This window comes from Alosa sapidissima, chromosome 17, assembly GCF_018492685.1.
Source record: "Alosa sapidissima isolate fAloSap1 chromosome 17, fAloSap1.pri, whole genome shotgun sequence".
NCBI classification, from domain to species: domain Eukaryota; kingdom Metazoa; phylum Chordata; class Actinopteri; order Clupeiformes; family Clupeidae; genus Alosa; species Alosa sapidissima.
Genome location: NC_055973.1, coordinates 9,104,324 through 9,123,103, shown reverse-complemented (window position 1 = coordinate 9,123,103; position 18,780 = coordinate 9,104,324). Strand labels below are relative to the sequence as shown.

Genomic DNA, 18,780 nt, shown 5'->3' with positions numbered 1-18,780 from the left:
CTGTTTGTTGGGTTTGAAGACTGTCAGAGGAAGATTTCCATACTTTCTGCAGTAAATTGCTGGTGTAGTGTAGTAAGAACATGGCCAGTGGCAATTTGCTTTGTTTTTGCATTTTCTTTTGTGTTGTGTTCTTTACACACCTCACTGTGTATTCACTGTGTTGACACAAGCACTCCACATTTTAACATCTTTTTTTTCTTTCTCTCTTTCCATCTTTCTCCTTACATTTCCCTGGACACTCCCCCTTCTTCTCCTCACTTCATTTAATATTTTCCTCTGTCCACCTCTCTTTCTATTCTCCCTCTCCTCCCTCTCTCTTTCCCTTCTTCCTCTGCAGGCTCTACGGGTGATGGCCAAGATCATGAGGGAGTGCTGGTATGCTAACGGAGCAGCCCGGCTAACGGCTCTACGCATCAAGAAGACCCTCTCTCAGCTCAGTCATCAGGAGGGCATCAAGATGTAGAATCCCCACCCCATCTGCACCCAAAATCCAACCAACCCCACCCAACCAACCAACCACCACCCCCCCCCCCCCCCCCCCAACCCCGTTCAGACCCACAGACTCCGCCATAAACCCTAAATGTCATTGCAATTGTCCTTATGGTTTATTATCATCATCGTGGTGATCATGAGAAGAAACTGTGCCACTCCGGTTCTCCCTGCTAGTGAGGAGGACCACTAAACCTGGCGACTGAGTTTCTGTCTTGTTTCATAACCTCTGTGGAGTAATGAATGGTCAGTCTTCTCTATCGGGATGGAAAGGCAGTGATCATTGTTGGGACAGGGGTACCGGGAGGGGTGATTTAAAAAAATAAATAAAAAAAAGAGCGGTGGACTGGACCTGAGTGCCCTTCAGCCATTATCAGCGACTCACCGGATGGTGTGTTGGCAACCCTTGTCTGCGTCCTCAGTTGTGATTGGTCAGATTTGCTGCTGTGCTGTGGTTGAATTGAGATGTGCGCTCATGATTGGCTATTGGCTCACCTCTGGTTCAGTTCCCCAGTTAGCAACGCCCTCGGCCAAACGGGACGGACACTCCAAACCTGACCAAGGTCATAGGTTACGGTGGGAGGGGTGCAGGAGTCAGGCAAGGGTGGACCCTCTTTGGATTTTCAGGGACCAGCCTGCTTTCAATGCTGTTCTTTAAAGACTGACTGAAACAATTACATTTGTCATGTTTTCTGTTTTTTTTAAATTTCATGACAAAAAAGAAATGATTGCTCTGTGGAACATTTTGCACCTTTTTTTTCCCCTTGTATTTCTGTTCTTGTACTCACCGCTGCGGTCTTCAGGTCAGTGTAACTTAGTGTAACTTATTTGTCATAACTATTTTTTTTTTTTTTTTTTTCAAACACACTAGACATGACCTCATTTTCACTCTTGGCAAACATGCTGTGACATATGCAATATAGATAAATCCATATCTATTTTATATATATATATTAACTGCTCTGCTACAACAACTACCAACAACAACACGTACTTCTACTACAACACAACCATGCCTTCCAAACCAGATGTTACCGGAAAGTGCCAATGCGCTAGAACCACCAATCTCTACACCCACGCTGCCAAGGAGACCCCTTACCCCCACGCAAAGATTTTCAGTCTTCACTGGTGAAAAACTAGGATGAGCAGAGATCCTTACAGGGACTGTTGGCAGTGTCCCTGCTTTGCTGTTGGGCGAGAGGGTGGTGGGGGGGGGGGGGGGGGGGATCATCTCCAGACAGTCAACTCCCCCAGTGCCATTTCCTGCCTGCGTCATCCTCTTCATTGGCTGTCATGAGGAAGAGCAGCGCCTATGCCTTCTGCTCCGCCTAAGTCCACCTCCTCAAAACTCTCGAGACACACCTGGTAAGTGAATGTGGGTGTGTGTGTTTATGGCGAGGGGGTGGGACGGGTGCCATGTTACAACTGCTGCCATTTTGAACCGAATGGACCAAACATAGGACTTAAAGCAACACTAAGCTCTTGTCACCCCTTCAGAATCTCACCCTGGGATAGGCTCTTTTGTTTCAATTTTTTTTTTTTTTTTTTTTCCAAAGTGAAGTGACGTGTCAGGTTTGTGGACACCACTCTCATCAGAAACGCGGGCTCTCTCTGCCCTCTCTATGCCTCTGTTTGAATAGAACAAGTGGCTGGAAAACCACCTCGCAAATGGGCTGCCTTCCTCAGTGACGTAACAAGCGGTCAGGAAAATAAGACCATTGGTTGGCTGACGCCTGTGAGAGTTATTGTGAAGTCACAATGGAAACAAAAAAGGAGTAATGTCGGTATCGTTGATGTTAGTTGGCGCTCTTGAGAAAGACAATTTGTCTTTTTTTGTCTCATAAGTGTACAACAACAAACTTATCAAGTATTGTTAAAGAGGGTGAAGTGCATCCATTGAAATATATAGCAAATGAATATTTACTAAGCCATAGGTTTTCCAACGTTTTGTGGCAACTTTTTTCTACTAGAATGTACATTTTATGATGAAGAAAAAGATGTAACATACACTACATATTTCAGTTGAGCAAGCCTCAAGGGACCAATAGAGACAGGTTTGTTCTTGCTTTGTAAAAATATAAAAAGCAGATTCAAATCTGTATGAATAGGATATGTAGCACCAGTTAATCGTTTATATTTTTGAAAGACAGACCATGTTACCACACATATCCGCTAGGAGTTTGATTTGGGACATTGATTCATGTTTTTGCTAAATTTTAATTGTGGTTGAATTTGTGTTTACACACTGAAAACAAAACGGCATAATCGTCTGTTTTTCCATAGGATTTTGTACAAAGTTTGGTTGTAGGGTAGTGAAATTTAAGGTCAATTAAAAAGGTATGGTGTTTCTCCCCAACAGGAATATGAGCCCATGTTTTTGTCTTTTTTTTTTTTTTAGGATCTTCAGGCGCACTTTAGCATGAGAGTATTGTTACTCTATTCGTTATGACCAGTAAGATTTCTGAATGTCAGTAACGTGACAGCATTGTCTTTTGTCACGGAATCCATGTTGTTCGCCTTACGCGCTTCAGCCCTTAATAAACCCACCAATCCAAAAGACGTGTCTGTTCCATTCAGCAATAAGTGCCCTTCCTGCTTGCCCATATCTGTTAATGTGCTTGCACGTGAAGTTCGGATCTCCGCTTTGGAGTTCTGTCAAAAGCATTTTGTCGGCCATTGTGCTGCTACGGCATTTTTGTTTTACTCTACTGGAGCTGCGAGGGACTGACTTTGTCTGTCCTGGACTGCAAACTGCACAATATCGGATGTACATAATCTCCAAACGCATGACTGTAGAATGGCCTTTTTGAGTTTTTTTTTTTTTTTTTTTTTTTTTTGCTGTTCTGCCAGGGTAATGGGTGGTGTGGACTTTAGGTTTGACCGCTCCACTCTTAATTTGTCAACTTTCTCAGTACAGTCAATTGGTAAAGCATTAATTAAATGTCTTTTGAGCATTACTTTTTAGTGGTCTGTGTGCTTGGCCAGTATTACCTAACATCACATTTTTTTGTTCTTTTGTTTTGTTGTTTTTTGTACCAGGGAGACCTAACCCTGTTGATTCAGTCTGGGCCTCTATGCAATACCAGTGGCTCTTGTAACATGCTGAACCCTGAATGAAGATATCTTAGAGATGTGTGGATAGGAATGAAACCATGTAAATAATATGTAAATGTTTTGTTTTTATGTGTAAGTCTGGAAACATTTGGTCTTGTACAGTTGGACAGAAATCTTGAACAAGAAAACTAAAAAGTGGAAGCTATCCTAATTATTGCTTAAAAGACCATTGTACATAGCTGCTATTTGAAATGATGGAATTATCGTTTCATGTAAATGAAATGTTGTAATGAATGAAGAAGATTAGAGAGTTCAGCTCATTGAGGAGGTTTCTCTTTAGAGGAGTGCAGCGTCCGTAGGTGGAAAACGCCCTGGTCTTCAGGCCAGGCCAGGCCTCATCTCTGTTCAATAGTATTTGTCTTAACAAAACCACCAGCAGCCTCTTTTAATTTCTTCTGTTTTTGTTCTGTTTTTGTTTTTGCAAAAACTTAAAATGGTGACTCAAGATGTAAGCATCACACACATCCAGGTACTTCTTCTCTTTTCTCTCGCTGTCAGCGACATGCAGGTACCTTTGCCAGCCACCAGGGCGGCGACCTCACCAGCTATGACTTAACCTACAAATACAACTCATACCTGTGCAAATCTGGTTTCATGCAAATGATGCTGGGAGAGGGGTGGGGGATTGTGTCTCCCTCACCATGGCAACACGCCCATCTCTCTGCATCGCTAGTGTTTTCGTTGTTGTCAGACTTGCAGTGCCTCCAACCTTATCTCAACTTCAGCCAAGGAGGGAGATAAATATGGAGAGCACAGTGGGCAGGTGTGTGTGTCTGTGTTTGTATGTATGTATGGGTGTTTTTTCTTTCTTTTGTTTGTTTTTGTTTGTCAACACTCAGTTCAGGAGTAGAGGAATGAAATGTGCCCCTTTGTTACCCAGACGGCGAAATGTCTGCAGTTTCACTATACCAGATATGCAATTTTTGACATGGAATGCATTATGTAGTCATAAATGTAAATATATATATATTTATAAATATATATATATATATATTTCTCCATTGCAACAGTGCACAGGACTCTCAGTGTTGGGCTGACTGATTTGTAAACTTTGTCTCTTTGTATTGTGCATGAACCAGGGACGCCAGAGCCATGCTGGACTAAATGAAACACTAGTTAGGCTATTAATGTGGATCATGCAAATGGCTTGACCTTCCTGGAATGACTGAGCCCTAGACATACAGCACAATTAGCTTAACTCAAGTAAAGGTCATGCCAGAACCAAAAGGGGGTCCTGCTCTTTATGCAAATACATACGGGCAACATGCTCTTCATCCTCGGCCCTAACATTTGCCTCATTGACAACCGCATTGTAAACGTATGCAGAATCTATGCTAATCAACTAACACTGTGATGAGAGAGGACCAGGGATGCACAGGGGCTTCAGAAATACCAAAACAAGTAAATAATCAAACAAAAAACAAAAACGTTTGTGTTTTTGATTTTGGATACCGTGAAAACTGCCAGCAAACTAACCAACAGCACAGGGCATTTTCCGACTGGGTCGCAAAAGGGTGTCATCATCCAGGGTGCTTTTCTGTTGCTCATTGGCTGCCGTTGTGACAACGTGTCAAAGGTAGAAGAAAGCTTTATCATGTTTGTCTTGGTACCTAAGTTTGAATATATATATATATATATATATATATATATATATATATATATATATATATATATATATAATTACACACACACACATGTTTCATTTTATTATTCCACCAGACTGATGCATAGCATGTGGGCTTGATTTCTAATGTTTGCATCACTTTGCTTTTTAAGTAATTTATTAAAAGCTAAAAAAAGAAAATGTAATTAACTGGTTTTTAAAAAGGTCATAATCAAGAGAAAATATACCTCCTTTAAAGACCAATGTTTTTACCTCAACATGTAGCCTATATCTGATTTGTTTACTCTGAGTTTGCAAATTTTGTTTCTATGAAATGCTAAATTGAAGAGGAGGAAAAATAGCACATTTTGTTAATAGCATTTGTATTTGTTATGTGTCTAGTATGTGTCTACCACCATCTGTATATTGCTTTTATTCTGTCTAAAGTGCTTTACTCAAACCCCTTTGTCCTTTAAAAAATACTCTCTAAGCTATGTAAAATGCCTTGTGTACTTTTCTTTGAAACTATATCTATATATATATATATACAGTATATGTCATGAAACGGGATGGAATAAGAAGTGGTTCAACTTGGGAAAGGACTCTGAATCCCTGTATTCTCCGAGGCCGACGTGTCAGGTGTTGATGGCCCTGTACCACTGAACTTTAAGTGCCCTGAGCAGGAGCTGGAAATCACTCCCTCACTGTGCCCTTTGCAGTGCGTCTCGTGGCGCAAATACTCTCAGATGCCCTCGACACAAAAGGTCACTCTTTGCATTTCAGCAGAGGGAGTCAACAGGCTCCAGATGGCTGCATATTTTGGGATGGATCCATGGCACTTTTGGGCAAGATCTGTCCCATGATCCTCTGCTGTGTGGAATTCCGTAACGGAATTTGTATCCATGAGAGTGTTGCATCGCCAGCGCAGGGTCCCCCACCCCCAGTCACGCGTTACTGTTCTTTGTTTTTATTTTATTTTAAAGATGTAAGATGAATGATCAACGGAACCTAGTCGAGTGATCCTTATAATGTTACACTCAAACCTAGTGGACTAGAAAGTGGTGTGAATAAAATCCATTCAAGTTTTTCAGCAGTCCCCTGTGTCTTATTGATTTAATTTCATTCGGCTTCATTAATTCCATATTGACTGTACAGCCTAAAGAAATTGGTTGTTTCTTTGTTCACTGTAGCCCTGCTGTTCTCTATTCATGAAGAGACTGGCAATGACAAACGTATTCATTAGTAATGGAGAGGCGGCCCCAGCTGTGGTGCAACTGGCTGGGGTACCTGCACCGTACCGGCGACCCGGGTTCGATTCCCGCCCCGTGGTCCTTTCCGGATCCCACCCCTGCTCTCTCTCCCATTCACTTCCTGTCACTCTCCACTGTCCTATCATTAAAGGCATAAAAAAAAAAGCCCAAAAAAATATACTTAAAAAAAAAAGTAATGGAGAGGCACATAACATAAAGCCCTGACTAAAAACTAAATCTAGTTTTCTCTGTTATACTTTTGATTATAAATAAAGAGTATAAATGGATGGATGCTGGTTGTTTAGGCCTACATGTCAACAACACTAAGCTCTAACCCTCGTCATCTCATGCACATCATGTTAGCTTTTAACTGGCTCCCAATTAAATTAGACATGTAATCCTTTTTTCATTGATCATTCTCATTGATCAACTTCATTCCGATATCTCATTTACAGTGAATCAGATTGTGAAGCATTCTTGGAATTGGCCATGAGTCCAAAAGCTCATTAAACCTTCTGTGATCTAATGCACCAATCAACTAGCCTAGAAATCTAGACGCGCCCCTAGCGGCTGCCAGGGCTAGTCTAGCAACTCTCCGTTGGCTTGTGAGCTCCAGAAATCGAAACTTAATCAGGACATTGAAATCGTGTATAGAGTCGTTTGGTGGGCTTAACATAATGATTGATGGCAGAGTTGCAACGGTTTGGCTTGAATTCCCTGCTACTTGAAAACAAATATCCTATTGCGTCCTATTGCGTGCAGAGGGAATTTAAAAGACAACTGATTATCCCGCCCCTCGGACTGAGCACTCCGAACGGTGAGTGCCCAGACCCTACATGTGGGTCTGGCTCGCCAGGCTACCAATCAACCTTCATGTCACCCCTAATTATGGGCTATTGAGAATGTGCCATTCCTCTTTTTTCAATGTCTCATGAAGCTGCCTGCTTTATGGGGATATTTAGGCCAATGATACTGCTTTTTCCCTCTTTTGTCTGCATGAAATAGTCTAATCTAAGTTTTTCTACTGTGCAGTAGTTTAACTGACTAAGACTTGAGTTTCAGGCTAAAAGGTTGCTTACATAGCTTAGCGGTCAAACATGTGGGTGTTTGAAGTAATATTCTTCAATTTAATTCATTTCAGTTTTATTTATTGTAGTGTCATATGGATCATATTTCAAGGTGCTTTTCCACAGCCCAATTTCAACTTGAGCATTCCTTCTATTCTCCAACTGTAGCTCAGGGTATTCATGGCCTGATGCTTACTAAAGAGAAGATTACAGGTTTTATTCCCCTGTGTATTGTGGAGTTTAACTCTAATAACTTGGAAGTGTAGACTACATTTGAAGCAGACTGGGCCGCCCAGGTGGCTACTTTGTAAGTGCAAAGTCATAATGTAGCCTCTGGAATGAGACTGGAGAAGTAGGCTGAACCATGCGTCAAACTCCCAGCACACCAATTTAAGCCTGCCTTTTAGTTCGACCGAGTGTTGGATTTAGGCTGGTGTGTGTGTGTGTGTGTGTGTGTGTTAGAGAGAGAGAGAGAGAGAGAGAGCGAAAGGTGTTGGCCCTGGCCCCCGGCGATTGGCACTAGAGGGCAGGTCCGTAAAAATGAGGAAATTGATGGCTGAATCATCAGCAGGGTAGCCTACTCTCTCCCTTCCTCTGTGTGGGTGTGCTTGTATTTATTTACTGCTGTGTTCGCTCCAGACAGTTTACAGTTCTACGGAGGTCCCAGCTCTTTCTAACATGATGTGCCCCAGCCTGGGTGCAAGCACAATTCAAATAGCAAAGTAAATGCAGACCGATCCTTTCTGTTAGGCCGCCTTTGTCACATCAGCTCATTTCATTACATTCCCTTTCACTTGCGATTTTCAATAATTGGTCATGTCTCATTGTTGTCATCATCTTGCCCTTTAGAATAGCCTCATGGAAAAGCTAACTGTATGACTTGTCAAGTCAAAGTTATGCTCATTAAGGAGTTGCCTTACCAATCACCGATCCTATTTGCTGCATGGAAGTTTAGGTAGAGGCTGGCTGGCTGGGTGATGGGTGATGAGATGTTCTGACCACTAGAGGGCACTGCAGCCTAGCTGGTGGGGAAAATAAACTATACAGACAGGTGGTCATTGCTTTCCCCTAATCCAATTGGAGACCAAATTACAGTAACTTTAAATGAACCCCAAAGTTATTAGTCCCTTTTGAGGATATGCTCAAAAGGGGTTTTTTTATTAACAGGGTCAAACCCTTGTAATCAACTATGCTGAACTCACACTAACATGTTAAACTGCCATATATTAAACTGTAGTAGACATGTTGACCTTAAAGGTACAAAGTAAGCCTATCACCTAAAGAGAAACATAACAGACTTAACCATGTATTTAGATTAGCATAGTATTGAATTTCTTTGATCAGCACAATTGAGATATCCATATGAGGCCACCAAGGCACCTATGACAACACTGAAGAAGTTAAAAGCTTCATCAGCTGAGATTTGAGAAACTATGCATGCAGCAACTTTTGCCCGAGTTCTTCACCAGTCAAAGCTCTTATTAAAGCTCGACTAAAATTCGCTCAAAGACATGGGAGACTCCAAGGTCAAATGTAAGAAAGTTTGTAATTCAACAAAATATATGGAAATCCTGGAGGAAAATCTGATTTAGTCTGCAAGAGAACTTGGGAGAATATTTAGCCTACTCTCCAGCAAGACAATGAGCCGAAGCCTACAGCGAAAACTACACAGAAATGGTTTAAAGACAACCAGCTGAATGTACTGGAGTGAAGTCAAAACTCAGACCTCAATCCTATAGAAAATCTGTGGCTGGACTTAAAAAGTACTGTTCAGACTCAATCTCTTTCCAACCTGGCAGAGCTTGAGCAGTTTTAGTAATTTTTTCAGTAAAATTGCAGTATCCAGATATGCAAGCCTAATTGAGACCTATTCACGCAGACTTTAATTGCCGCCAAAGGTGCATCTACTCAATGCTGACTTGGGGTGAATATTTATGCAATCAATTATTTTGCATTATATATTTTTAATATAGAAATCTGCTTTCACTTTGACATTAACAAAGGGATTTTTGTAAATGACTGTAAAAAATGCCAAATTAAATTGATCAAGATTCCATTTATAAAAGCAGTAAAAGTGGAAATATCCAGGGGGGCTCTTATAGGCACTGTATTTTTAAGATCAGTTTTATACCCATTCCATTCTTTAGACCTAAATCAGCAGTCTGTCCACGTCTTGCTAAGTTACACGTGTCCATATTTGTAGGTGAAAATGGGCCTAATGTTGAGCACATAATGTGTTACCTCTCCAGTCTCCTGTGGCCAGTTTAACAGTGCTCTGTCAACACCTGTTTGAGGAGCAGGGGGGTGGGGGGGCGAAAGGGATGAATCCAACCAAAGCCAGTTATGACAATGCCATACTTCCTGTAGTTAGTTCATATAAGATGTTTCACTTTGATGTTTCCATTAATTAAAGCCTTAGACAAACTCAGGAGTCTAAGCTAAACAAGGGATTACAGATGATTTGTTAAGTTTCTATTTCATTTTCAGTTACTGATGCAAACTCACGAGTGCAATACGGGCGCAACAAGTATTTGTAATAACATTTCCTGCTCTGAGATTAAATTGATACATAATGATCTTTTAATGAGATAATCCATAACGACAATATTTGTTCCTGCTCTACAGAAAGTCTCACTCATGCATTTCATTAAAATCTTATCATATAGTCAGGGGGCCTATGTGGTTTCTGTGGGATTGAAATGTTAATTTTTGGAGAGTGGTTGGACTGTCTTTGAACATGGAGAAAAATTATGTCTCCATTTTTTTTAACCTGTTTTAACCCTATTTTTGTGAAATTGTATATTACACTATAATTAACACCATACATTTCGCCTAAATTACTGGCTATGTTGAATAAAGTTCACAAAACAGTTATTTTCTTATTTTCAACAGTATGATTGTATGTCAGTATTATGATTGTATGTCAAACAATTAGGGATAAGATCAATAACCAATCAGTTTCACCAAATACACATACTCCATTGCTGAGAGATAGCAAAATCACTGAATCACAGATGAGACCTCAAACAACATTTAATTCATTTACATATACACAACATATTAGATCTCACCTCCACAATTTCCTCATCAAAATCTACAACTAGTCTACTAAACCCTATTCCTACTCACCTTCTTAAGACTGCTCTCCCCTTCCTGGATAATGTTTTGCTCTAGATTATAAATAATTCTATCAGGGCATGTACTGCAGTCGTTTAAGATATCTGTTATTAAGCCCTCCCTCAAAATTTCTTGAATTTCCCCTAGGGATCAATGTATCTATCTATCTATCTATCTATCTATCTATCTATCTAAAAAACCTAGCCTTGTATCGATACTGGTCCTCCTGGACCTTAGCGCTGCCATTCACACCATAGACCATGACATACTACTTAGGCTTGAAAATTTGATAGGCATCAAAGACTCAGCACTCGCTTGGTTTAGATCATACTGTACCTTCCTAACCGTCAACAATTTGGACAGGTCCATAATAAACCATCTACCCAGATTATGGTAAAATATGGAGTGCCTTAAGGCTCAGTACTGGGGCCCCTATTGTTTAGCAGATGATACATAACTATACCTCTCCATAAAACCTGATGAATTAACCCCGTTAGCCAAACTTGACACATGTATAAGAGATATAAAGACATGGATGATGAATAATTCCTGCTCAGATAAAACAGAAGGCATGGTTTTAGGTTCTAAAAAGATGAGAGATATCCTATCCACATCACAGGCTATATATAGTGATCTTCCACTGACCTCATCCACAAGTGTTAAAAACCTAGGATTTATAATTGACCAGGACCTTGCACTAAGTAATCACATAAAACAGATCACCAAAACTTAATTTTACCATTTAAGGAACATTTCAAAGATAAGGAAGTCCTTATCCTTACCAGATGCAGAGAAATTAATGTTTTGTCAATATTACTTATAGTCAGTGCCGGCCCGAGCCTTTTGGGGGCCCTACGCAGAATTTGATTTGGGGGCCCCCTCCCACAATGCAGAGTCACCTGTGCTTGGCGATAATTGACAACTTCACACTATAATGTCATATTATAAATTAATACAGTGAGGTTATGTATTAATACAGTGACTGATTATGAACTACTGTCCCCCTGGACACAGATGCATAAGGACTCGGTAGGCTCATTCAGTAATCCATCCTTGCTGACATGCCAAAAATGTTTTGGGGCTCCGCTCTACACTTCTGGCCCCATGTGCTTGGTAAACCAATGTATTAGTTGTTATTTACACCAACCCTGTCACCTTTTAATCTTAGAGGGTACTAAAATCACAGATTTATTTGAAACATTCATATTCAAAGTGAAGCACTAAGGGTGGTTTACTGAAGTTGAATTGACAAATAACAAAATACAACAGCATTTGTATTTGTTGTAAACAAGTACATCCGTTTAATGACTTGTTTTTCAACAGATTTGCAGAACAAATCCGCAAATGTGCATTAAATGATCAATCTTCAACTACAAAATAAAACCAAAATAGACAAACATTAATAATAATGACAAAAATAAAATGTCCCAAAGAATAGATACTTATTCCTACTTCATTCCTGGCTTTCAGGTATCTGCAGCTCTGCAGTGGACGAACTTGCAATGATTAAATAAATACATAAATAAATAAAACAAAAACTATGTTAAATGTGTTATGTCATATTAACAGGCTATGTAACCATTTGCCATCAAGAAAACCTCACCTTCTGTGTCATCAGCCATGGAGGCAGACACTTGATGAGGTAGAGTTAAGTAGTGGTAGAGATGTGCTCCAAAGTACTTCAACAGTGTCTCTGAAAAAAAACAAACAAATATTGCATAAGTGCATATTTGATCGAGCAGAATGAGTTTATTTTGCTATCATTACTTAAACTCATCAACAAGCAATTCCACATGTAACAATTCGTATTCTATTGGCAAATGAGGCATAATCAAAAGTAACGCTTAACATGGTGATCTACTGCAGCCTAAATATTAGGGTAGCACCGCTACATCACTTGCCACTATCTTAATCAAATGTAAGTTTATTTCCATCACAGAAGTCTCCCCACCAAACATGGTATATTTTCTCAAACACTACCATCTCTCACCAAAGATCTTAGAGCAGAGCGCACGTACTGTTCCATCTTTGCCTATGAAACTGGAACGTTACAGATGCCCAGAGTCGCGCTAGTCAGTGGGTTGGGACTGGGAGCCTGGGCTTAGCCTGCTGTTGGTAATCAGACTTACCACTATGTCACATATTATAGAACAGTAATGTCTTGGCCTCGCTAAGAGTTAGCTATCCAAGCAGCTAAACAAGGATTCAGAAACTTCACAGAAGCAGATTCTTTCTTGTGATTTTTACTAGAATTGTATTGTGAAACTGAAATACAAACATATACAAAACATACATCAAAATTGTACATGAATAAACATGAATTACAAATTAGCTAAGCTCCACCATGTGTTTGTTATGACATTGTGAAAATACTTCGTTTTTTTAATTGCATTTTTAACCTATCAACATTAGCATATGAATTACCATGAAATATACTAGAAATATGACCAATTAAAAAACAAAATACTCACAGACGTTGCTTGAACAAACATGCAAACAAACTGTAGCAAATGAGGAGTAGAAGACAAGACAGCTGTCTCCACTGCAGGTAAGGTCAAACTAACTTCTGTAACTAGGCTTCTGACAACTCCCTATTCGAATGAATTGTCAAAATAAAAGTCTCTCAAAATCGTTTTTATATTAAGAGTCATAATAACAAAGAAGGTACATTAGTCTTACCACAAATGTAACCCAATGAGAATTGCATGAAAGGAAAATATTAAAATGCAAAACATGACACTCCCCGCCTGGGGTCTGTAAGAACCCACATTTAACTATCTACATTGCTGGGGCGTTCTTCGGACAGAAGCAGGACTACTTCTGTAACGGGACGATAGAAAGTCTTTTTGTTTCCATCCCTTGCAGTAGTCACCTCGACCTTCCGGACTAATCCATCTTGCCCTGGGAAAGTCTTCGTGATGACAGCGATGGGCCACTCGTTTCTCTTTGATTGAGAATCTTTGAGTAGAACTACGTCTCCGCATTTCAAGCTGGGCTTCTTGTCCTGCCACTTTTGCCTGAGCTGGAACGTGTGAAGGTACTCGCGCCTCCACTTGCCCCAGAAGATGTCAGCCAGATTTTGGACTCTCTTCCATTCTTCTTTGTACTTGGCCCCACCCTCAAAGTTGCCGGGGGGAGGAGGTGTGGACCCTGTCTTCAAGGTCAAGAGCATGGATGGAGTGAGGATCAAAGTTGACTCTGGGTCTGACGTTACTGGGATGAGTGGTCGAGCATTCATCACTGCAGCTACCTCGGCCATAAGTGTAGACAAGACCTCATGTGTCAACTGGGCTCTTTGCTCTTGTAGCATACAGTCGAGGATGCGCCTGGCGATCCCGATCATCCGCTCCCAGGCTCCACCCATATGGGATGAATGGGGCGGATTGAACACCCAGGTGCAGTTCTGGTCGCTGAGGTATCTCTCTACGCTCTCTGAGGATGAATCAGTGTTGGACATTTGCAATTCCCGTGAGGCACCTACAAAGTTCGTCCCGCAGTCGGAACGGATCTGCCTCGCAGGACCTCGGATGGCGAAGAGACGTCTCAAAGCGTTGATGAAACTACTGGCAGTCATCGTCTCGATCAACTCAATGTGCACTGCTCGCGTACACATGCATGAAAACATCACTGCCCATCTCTTGGAATTGGCGTGTCCTCCTCTAGTACGGCGTGAAGTAACCTCCCATGGCCCGAATACGTCAACACCGACATATGTGAAGGGTGGCGCTACCTGTAGCCGCTCAGCTGGTAAGTCTCCCATTTGTTGGTGTTCTGTTTTTCCCCGCAGCTTCTTACATGTCACGCACTTGAACAGAAGACTGGCAATGCTTCGTTTTGCACCAACTACCCAGAAGCCTGCTGACCTGATGGCACCTTCTGTAAAATGCCTGCCCTGGTGTTTCACAGCTTCATGGTAGTGGCGTATGAGAAGCACTGACAGGTGATGACGGTCGGGAACAATGATGGGATTGATGACATTCAACTCTAGGCCTGAGTGCTTTATGCGGCCTCCAACTCTCAACAGCCCATCTGAGTCAAGAATCGGGTTCAGTTTGCACAGGCTGCTTGATGAAGAAATGTTCAAGCCTTCTTGTATGCACTTTATCTCTTCTTGATAGTACTCTCTCTGAACGTTCTTCAGTATGCACACTTTGGCTTGTGCCATCTCCTCCACTGAGGGCTGGCAGATGTGCCAACCTCTGCATCTGCTGGTGGGACTGGAGTGAGAAAAGGTGCGAGCAATGTGGATCAAGTGCGCTATTGCTCTGATCAGAGTGCTTAACTTGGAGAAGCGCTCAAAGCGCTCGGGCTGCACAGTATCTTCAGGGATGTGCACAATGTTTGCCATCACCTGGGGACGTATCTCAGAGTCTGCCGCAGGATCGACAAGGTCGTAGGTCTCTTGAGGCTCAGAGAGGTACAGAGATGGCTTGGTGAGAAAGGATGGTCCTTTAAGCCATGTCGTGCTGCTGAGAAGAGCCGCTGGCACAGAGCGAGATCCGTAGTCAGCTGGATTCAAGTCTGAAGGTACGTATCTCCATTGTCCAGAGCATGGTGAGTGCCGTATGCGCTGGACTCTGTTGTGCACGTAGACGTAGAACCTCCGTGTTCGGTTGTGTATGTATCCTAACACTACCTTGCTGTCAGTGTAGTATACCATGTTGTCGAACGTCACATCCATCTCTGTAGTTATCATCTCGGCCATCTCTACGGCGAGCACTGCCGCGCAGAGTTCCAGCCTCGGAATCGTCAAATCAGGTTGAGGCGCCGACTTCGCTTTCCCATACACAAAGCCAGTCTCTACATGCCCCTCTTGAGATGAGACTCTGATGTATGCCACTGCAGCCACAGCTTTCACTGATGCATCGGCAAACATGCAAAGCTCCTTTCGCTGGGCCCCAGATGTAGAAATGGGTGTGTAGCAGGGCTGTAGTCAAGACCACCTTTGTCGAGTCCAAGACAAGTCCAAGACCAGGACTAGTCGAGACCAAGTCAAGACCGAGTCCAAAGAGGTTCGAGTCCAAGACAAGACCAAGTCCAAAAAGGTTCGAGACCGAGTCAAGACCGAGTCCAGGATAGGAAAAAAAGTCTTGTGCATGACAGTATCAAGACAATCATTTTGGGTTATTATTATTATTATCTAAAAGCAAAAACAGTGTGAACACACCCAGGATTTGTAAGTGTAGCCATTCCCCTTCTCCAATATTATTATAGGGCTGTCAAACGATTCAAAATATATATTTTGAAATGAATTAATCTCGATTAACCGCAATTAAAAAGTTCCTAAAGACTAAAGCTTCAACATAAATCACAAAAATGAGTAACCACAAAGGTAAAAGTAAAACACTTTTATATTATTTAAATGATAATACTGACACAGTAATTGTGTTTTAAAGTATTCATTTCTTAAGAAATACTACACATATGATGCTGTTTAACTCATTTGTAAATGGTGCACTGTTACTTTAAGCCCATTGTGGCCACGTTCTCATAATGATCTTTTTTTTACCAGCTCCATTGAAATATAGCCTATAGCTAGTCCACAAGCTCTAATATTGTTTGTACCACATGTATTGTACAATATTAACAATGATAAGCATGATATTAAGTTGGTAGGCCTATAAACAGTTTTCATTCCTTTGGAAATAGAAGCATGTAATGACATGATGCTAGCTAGACATTTTCTGTTTGCAATTAAAAGTGAATGATGAGCCTGAGCCAGTCACCTAGCTATCTGAATGGAATGTGTTTCAATCGGCATAATATGTGCTTCATGTAAACAAATTATTGAAGACTTCAAGACTCACCAGTTCCATTACACAAAGGCAAAGACAACTCTTCATATTTTTGTCCATTTTTCAAATCACAGTGAGTGCAGCCTACATACATGTTTATAACTGGTCAGTAGTGGAAATCGGATAAATCCGCAATCTCCTCTAACCTCGTCTTTGTTACCTTCCTTTTATAAGTTTCTTATATTAAAAAGGAGATATCAATTATCATCAACAACGACAAGCCAGCTGGAGCCTGCCAATCGTTTTCTCTCCTTCTCGTGTGCGTTCAGACGCGCTCTTAATTAAATGGAGTAGCATACGTTCAAGTTGGATCTTAATGGAGAGGAGCCAAAAAGTATCATCTTTATGTAACTGTTGCAGTTGGTGCATTTTGACATTGTAAACGTTATCTAACAAGAGTGAAAAAGCAGTTTGCAGTAAAGCTACTATTTGGCTAAATGTTGGTTCCTCTTTATCTTCAGCTAACTCCACAGACAGTAAAATAAACTCTCAGGCTTGCGGTTTTAGGTTTTGCGGCTTCCGTTACGTGACATCAGCCCCCCACAAAGGTAAACACTATTGAGTTAATATTTTGTAACGCATTATGCATTTCAAAATGAATCGCGGCGATTAACACGTTAATTTTGATGGCCCTAAAGACACCTGGACTCGGTCGAGACCAAAAACCATATTTGGCAAGACCAGTGGCCGAGACCGAGACAAGACCAAGTCCAAATACTAGCGAGTCTGAGACAAGTCCGAGACCATAGAAAAACGGTCTCGAGTCCGGACTCGAGTCCAAGACCGGACTCGAGTACTACAGCCCTGGTGTGTAGACACATGGGATTTGAAGTTCCTCTAGGTCTTGCAATGAGTCTCTCCATTTCATCCACTCTGCTTCCATGTGGTGTGGGAGAGGTGAGTCCCAGTCGCATGCTAGGCTGGTGAGCTCTCTCAAGAGCAGTCTGCCCTGAATGGTGACTGGGGCGAGGAATCCTAGCGGGTCGTAGACACTGTTCACAGTCGACAGCACCCCCCTTCGTGTAAAGGGTTTCTGCTCACAGGTGATTCGGAAAGTGAACGTGTCCATTGAGATGTTCCAGGATAATCCCAGACTGCGTTGGATAGGCAAGTCGTCCGCAAAGAGATCCAAGTCTTCAATATTTTGAGCACGATCATCAGACGGAAAGGCTTCCAAGACTGCAGGCCGATTGGAAGTGAGCTTGTGTAACCTGATGTTCGAGGCTGCAAGCATTTGTTGAGTTTGCTTTACGACACTGATTGCTTCTTCTTCAGTGCTGAATGATTTCAGCCCATCATCCACGTAAAACTCGCGTTCAACAAATCTTCGTGCCGCAGGACCAAACTCTGCTTCCCCTTCTTCAGCAGCCCTTCGTAAGCCGTATATGGCGACGGCGGGTGAGGGACTGTTTCCGAAGGTGTGGACTCTCATCCGATATTCAGTGACTTCACGTGCCATGTCATTGTTCTGGTACCACAGAAAGCGAAGGAAGTCTCTGTGGTCCTCCTTCACCACGAAACAATGAAACATGTGTTCGATGTCAGCTGTGACAGCCACCGCTTCTTTCCTGAACCTCATGAGCAAGCCCACTAGGCTGTTGTTGAGGTCGGGGCCTGTAATGAGGACGTCGTTGAGTGACACTCCGTCATAGGCTGCACTGGAATCGAAGACGATGCGGATCTTGTTCGGCTTTTTTGGATGGTAGACTCCGAACAGAGGTAGGTACCAGCATTCTTTGTTCCCTTGGAGTGGCGGTGCGATCTCTGCATGTTGTCGCTTGAGCATGTTCTCCATGAAGTCCAAGAAGTGCGCCTTCATGGCAGGTTTTTTGTTCAATGACCTTCGTAGAGACATGAGCCGGTTATAGGCGAGCTCTCTGTTGTTAGGTAGCCGTCGTCTCAGCGACTGGAAAGGTAGGGGACCAACCCAGTTGTTGGCGTCATCTTGATGGAACTCCTCATCCATGATTCGCAAGAACTCCATGTCCTCAACTGAAGGTCCGAGTTTGTGATCGTCTGAGGTGCGATCGAAGATACCTTGTCCTAGGCTCTCACTATTGAGAGGTGTCATCGAGCTGCATGCTCGGGTAAGCGCGGGCTGATGACAACTATAGGGCTTTGCTGCGTAGGTTTCCTTCACCTTGATTTGACCACTGCACGGCTGAAAATAGCTTGTGCGACCATTTTTCAACACCGTGGTCTTGAAGCTATTCACCTCGAGAGGTCTGTGTGTGGATCCAAGACAAACGTTTCCGACAATTACCCACCCCAAATCCAGCTTCTGTGCAAATGGGGAGTTGCCCACACCATTGATCTGATCTCTGACTTTGTGCACCCTTAAGATG

The 18,780-nt window shown here is 42.1% G+C and overlaps 1 protein-coding gene across 1 annotated transcript in view; it reads left to right on the top strand.

Annotated features, from left to right (window-relative positions):
• tgfbr1b (transforming growth factor, beta receptor 1 b) overlaps positions 1–3,446 on the top strand; it is a 52,079-nt gene extending 48,633 nt beyond the window's left edge. Inside the window, exon 9 of the mRNA XM_042067737.1 lies at positions 338–3,446. Coding sequence (XP_041923671.1) covers positions 338–463 — 126 coding nt within the window. The 3' untranslated portion in view covers positions 464–3,446. The remainder of the gene's footprint in view (positions 1–337) is intronic.
• Positions 3,447–18,780: the final 15,334 nt, after the last annotated feature.